The sequence below is a fragment of the Mirounga leonina genome, unplaced genomic scaffold (genome assembly GCF_011800145.1).
Source record: "Mirounga leonina isolate KUSES-001 unplaced genomic scaffold, KU_Mleo_1.0 Mir_91, whole genome shotgun sequence".
NCBI lineage: Eukaryota > Metazoa > Chordata > Mammalia > Carnivora > Phocidae > Mirounga > Mirounga leonina.
The window spans coordinates 36796942-36802983 of NW_023270839.1; the positions used below are offsets into that span (position 1 = coordinate 36796942).

Consider the following 6042-nt stretch of genomic DNA (forward strand, 5'->3'; position numbering starts at 1 on the left):
ATAATATAATTAAGATGCTGTGTAACATAATGGGTTAAAATATAAATTTTCCTTTTAAAAAAACTCCTTTGAGAGCCAGTACTACACCTATTACCCAAGGTAAAGTCCAAACTCCTTGGCCTGGCATTTAATTATCCATACAATCTGGGGTTTTGTTTTGGTTTTTGGCTCTTAACTTCTCATCCGCATGAGAAACCCACTTTGGCCAACTCCTGAACACTACAGAAGTTCCGATGATCACTGTTACATGAACGTAAGCTACACTTCACTCAGGGAACTCAACCCTCTATTTCATGTCACCTGAAAACACCCTCATCCCTGCTTCTTTCTACTCAGCTACCCTAAATCCCAATTCTTCTAGCCCAAGTTATTCTCTGCAACTGAGCTTGTGTAGCATTAACCTCAAGGATTTCACTTTACAGCATCTTCTCACCTACAGCTAATATGTTATATAGTTCTTATATTATTAACTTTTTGGTTATCCTCTCTTAACATGTACAGCATAAACTTCTTAAAAACAGAAACTTAATGTTCCTATGCCAGCCTTCATAGTATCAAACTGATAAATTTAACAGTATCCAATAAATTTTTGCGAAGGAAAGAACAGAGGGTAGAATAAATGATGAACTCCTCATATAGCTTTGTAACAAAACAAATTCAAATATAAAAAGACCATCTGACACACAAAAGGAAAAGAACCTAAAGAAGTTGTTTAATGCTCAATAACACTATTTTTTGGCCAAGTCATATCTAGAAATAAAAACTGAAATAATAAGCTTTTTAACTTACTTAAGTGCTTGTGCTCCTGGTCGCTGAGATACTTGGGTGCCCAGGCCAATTATCTGAATTTTCAGTATTTCTGGGATATTTTTGTTTTCTCTTAATGTGACAGAGGTGCTGACTAGTCTCAGTGTCATTATATGGGCAACATACTAAACAAAAAGAATGAATGAAAATTGTTATAGTTTATTACTTTCTTTAATAATTTCTTACTTAAATTTGTTGAATTATAAGGTGATCTAAATATTCAAAAAGAACATTAGAAACTTCAATACAAAATTACAAAATTGTTCAAAAAGGACAACTACAAGAGATCCAAAATTCATTTCTCCTAGTTTGAGATAAGAAAAATGAAACTTGATAAAATATTTTGTCACATAAAGACTCAATTCATCAACTTTCACTAAAGCAAACTAATTCAGACCAATCCTCTGGCTCAAAAACTGGACAAAATATAGAGAACATCTGCTTGATGTCTTGGAAGGCTTAAAAAAACACTGAGAAAAAAAAAATCCTGACCAAAAAATAGATAGGTCAAAACGAGGTAGGACAGAGAAGCAGGGAGTTGATTCTCATCAAAACTTAAAGGAAGACATTAAGAGAGGAAGATTCATAAAACAGAAAACAATTAACAAAATGGCAACAGTAAGTCCTTACCTAAATAATTACTTTAAAAGTAAGGAGATTAAATTTTCCAATAAAAAGATAAAGAATGGCAGAATGGATTTTTAAAAAAATAAGATCCAATGATATGCTGCCTACAAGAAAGACATTCACTTTAGCTTTAAGGACACACATTGACTAAAAGTGAAGGAATGGAAAAAGATACTTCAAGCAAATAGTAACTCCCCTCAAAAAGGGTAGCTATATTTATATCAGAAGAAAATAAACTTTAAGTTAAATGTTGTCAAAAGAGACAAGAAGGTCATTATATAATGATAAAGAGATCAGTCAATCAAGAAAACATAAGATTTGTAAAAACTTATGCACCCAACATTACAGTACCTAAATACATAAAGTAAATACTAACAGGACTAAAAAGAGAAATAAATGGCAATAGTTAGGGACTTCAATAACCCACTCTCAACAACAGATAGCTCATCCTAACAGAGAATCATAAAGCAACAGTGGATTTAAACACTGTAAGCCAAAGGGATCTAACAGACATGCACAAAACATTCCACTCAACAGCAGCAGAATAAACATTCTTCTCAAGCCCACAGGATTATTTCCTAGGATAGATCATATATTAGGCAATGAAACAAGTCTCAAAAAATTCAAGAGGGTATCAATTATACCAAGTATCTTTCCCAACCACAATGGAGTAAGATCTTAGTAAGAGGAAAGCTACAAAATTCACTAATATGTGGAAATTAAACAACATACCCCTGAACAACCACTGTATCAAAGAATAGATCAAAAGGAAAATTAAAAAACAGCATGAGATAAACAAAAATGGAAACTCAATACATCAAAACTTAAGGGATGCAGCAGAAGCATCTTCCTTCTAATAGGGAAGTTTATAGTGATAAATTCATACAAGAAAAAAGAAGGATCTCAAATAAACAACTTAACTTTACACCTCAAGGAACTAGAAAAAGAAGGACAAACTAAGGCCAAAGTTAAGGATTTTATTTATTTACTTTTCAGAGAGAGAGGGAGAGCACAAGCAGGGGAGTGGCAGGCAGAGGGAGAAACAGGCTCCCCAAAGAGCAAGGAGCCCAATGCGAAACTCGATCCCAGGACCTGCGCCAAAGGCAGAAGCTTAACCAACTGAGCCTCCCAGGCATCCCAAAGCCCAAAGTTAGAAGAAGAAAGGAAATTATAAAAATTAGAGAAGAAATAAATGAAATAGAGAATAAAAAAACAATAGAAAAGATTAATAAAACCAAAAGTTGGTTCTTTAAAAACAAAACTGTCAAACCTTTAGCTAGACTAAGCAAGAAATAAAGATGACACATGTGAATAAAATTATAAGTAATAGAGGAGATATTACAACTCATATACAGAAATACAAAAGATCATAAGAGACTACTATGAACACCTATATACCAACAAATTAGACAACCTAGAAAAAAAATGGATAAATTTCTAGAAATGTACAATCCACCAAGACTGAATCATGAAGAAATAGAAAATGTGAACAGACCAATAATGAGTAGGTGATTGAGTCAATAATTAGAAACCTCCCGACAAAGAAAACCTCAGGACCAGATAATGTCACTGGTAAATTCTATTAAACATTTAAAAAAGAATTTACTCCAATTCTTCTCACACACTCTTGTGAGAAGAAACAAATGATAACATTTTTATAAAAATCAGTAACTCATTTAACCCAATTCAACATAATACAGTAAAATGAAATAAAATACTTCTTAAACCACCTAAAAAATAATTACCTGCTTGGGTAAAGCTAAGTTGTGGGAGCTCTCACTATAACCAATAGCAGTGAAGAGCTTATCTTTTTCTTCTGGAGTCATAATGTCATCAATAGCTACAAAGAAAGGACAGTATTTTAAGAAATCAATTGCTTCAGTTTTACAGATACAATAAAAACAATCAAACCAAACTAACAAGTGCTCTAAAATCAATGCTAATAGCAAAAGCAGCCGGGTAATTCCCTCTAATATACTACTGTGCCTACTTAAAACAAACATCATGCATTTGCTTGCTTATGTCAAGAAAAGGCAAAGAGACACCATTAAGGGAATTCTGGTCTCATATAAGAATTTTAGAATTCCCTAAGTAGGTTAAAAATTAAGTGAAACTTCTGATATTCATGTAAAAAGTAACAATAAGAAATGTCAGATGTTGGGCGCCTGGGTGGCTCAGTTGGTTAAGCGACTGCCTTCGGCTCAGGTTATGATCCTGGAGTCCCTGGATCGAGTCCCGCATCGGGCTCCCTGCTCGGCAGGGAGCCTGCTTCTCCCTCTGACCCTCCCCCCTCTCATGTGCTCTCTCTCTCTCTCTCTCTCTCTCATTCTCTCTGTCTCAAATAAATAAATAAAATCTTTAAAAAAAAAAAAAAAAAGAAATGTCAGATGTTGACGGTTTTGAATTCAAACTTATAAAATTTCACACAAATAATTTCCTCAAAAATATCAAAGTTTTGATTTAGTTAGATAAACCCAGACATGTTCCAGCCTGAAGTATTTGCTTATACCTTTACACTAATTTGCTTATAATAAATGTAAAAGTCCACTAACTGGCTAAAATAGAATTTATGTGTTTTTTACTTATCAGTGTACAATAAATTATCTGACTTGGAACTTACTTTCAGGAATCAAAGATTCTTCATCTTTTTTCTTAGACTCCTTCTTACCCCAAAACCCACTAAACCAGCCTCCACGTTTCTCGCCTGTGTCAGCAGACTTTTTCCTTAATTTTTGCCCAGATCGAATCACCTGAAAAGTAAACATTTTTATTAAATTTAATTAAAGAGTAAATGCCCTCTTCATTTTCAGGTATAGCCAGGTAAGAACAATGGTTAATTATTTTAACACTACATTAGGTTAAAAACGGTCAAGAGAACCTTCTGAAATGGTGTTCAACATGATTTGGTTAATATAGTTCCACCATTAATTTACTTTACACACCTACTGATCAAATTTTGATGATGCTGCATTTTAACAGAAATACAGTAAGGGTTTCAAGTGAATTTTTTTGAGCAATATGTCTTCCAAATATTTAAGTTAACAGCCACTAAGACTGCAGATTTATAAAATGAAAAGTTCTCTATAAAGGAGATGCTTCCACACTCAGAAGTTTTAGTTTAAAACAATCATATTTCAGAATTCATATACATTACTGGTTTGCTAACTATGGACATGGGAGAGGGGTCGAATATAAATAAAAACAGATAGTCCTTAAATCTCATTTCATTCTCTTCTCAATAAATCCTGGCTTGATTTTCTGCAACTCCTTGAAATACTAAAATATAGATGAATAACTAAAAAGCAGAAAACAGAGAATAAATAGAATAAAGGGGATAAATAATTTAGACTCTATCTTCTCACTCCCTGAGTAAATAAACTTTAATAATTTTCCCACTTAAAATTTATAGTATTTTAAATTAGTAGTAAATTGGTAACCTTGCAAGCCTCCCTGTGTAACAAAAGGTGAAATACTCCAAAAGAGAAGTTGAAAAAAAGTTGAATTAGTAAAGAGAAGTCTAAACTAAGTTAAGTAAGTTCTCTTTATTTTTATTTATTTATTTTTAAAGATATTATTTATTTATTTGAGAGAGAGAGTACAAAAGAGAGCATGTACAAAAGAGAGAGTACAAGGGGGGGGGGACAGAGGGAGAAACAGACTCCCGCTGAGCAGGGAACCCGACACAGGACTTGAACCCAGGACCCTGGGATCATGACCTGAGCCAAAGGCAGATGCTTAACCAACTGAGCCACCCAGGCACCCCTTCTTTTCTTTAACAACGAGATGTTAAAGAAATAGGGGAATAGGTATACATCTGTGAATAAAACTATCAAAGTTTTATCATTTATACTTTAGCCATAACTATCTTTTGTCAAGCTTACCAATCCATTTTCAGCAGTCAGAAATGTAGTAAGAACTGTATTATCTGATCACTTTATATTCTATATTAAATAATATTTTACTTCTTTATTCTCTTGGCATAGATTAGTGTACTTTTTTATATTTTTCAGAAGTAGAACTTAGACAATTTATTTAACCCCTCTCTGTCTTACTTTGCTAATATAAGCTGAAGATAATAGTACTTTCCTCAGAATTGATGGTACCCAGCAAATTAGATCAAGAAAATGTTAGCTACCAATTTCATTCCTGTTACTAAATTTTTACTTTAAAATGTTCATGAACACAAAGCTTCAGCAAAGCAAATCAATTCTTAGCCACCAATATCTTGAATTCTTGTCAGACGTAGGCACAATATTGTTAATCCAAGTGCTTACTGTGTTTGTCTTTTGCCTTGAGATATTTTTTGAGTGGAACTAACCCCATCGTGTCCATACCAACAGAAGTTGTAAGGGCTGAAATGTTAATGAGAAGAGGTGTGGGAAACAGAACGCCACAACCACCACTGGTTCATGTTCGCTCAGACTCTGAGCTCTCTGAGAAAACTCGAGATTGCAGGGTTAAAAATAACCCGAAAGGATCAGAGTGAAATGCCCTTGGGACGTGTGTGGTCAGTTCTAAAGTACACAGCAGATGTTTAGTAGATAGGAAGCCAGCTGTAAACAGCACACTGGGCACACCCCTCTTTGTTCCTTTAAAGATTCTTACGTG

At 33.8% G+C, this 6042-nt stretch overlaps 1 protein-coding gene across 2 annotated transcripts in view; it reads right to left on the reverse strand.

Annotated features, from left to right (window-relative positions):
• VPS13C (vacuolar protein sorting 13 homolog C) overlaps positions 1-6042 on the reverse strand; it is a 178142-nt gene that overhangs the window by 122664 nt on the left and 49436 nt on the right. For both annotated transcript variants that reach the window (XM_034994053.1, XM_034994052.1), the window contains exons 15-17: positions 4055-4184; positions 3180-3274; positions 790-932 (exon numbers count right to left, since the gene is read on the reverse strand). In XM_034994053.1, coding sequence (XP_034849944.1) covers positions 790-932; positions 3180-3274; positions 4055-4184 — 368 coding nt within the window. The remainder of the gene's footprint in view (positions 1-789; positions 933-3179; positions 3275-4054; positions 4185-6042) is intronic.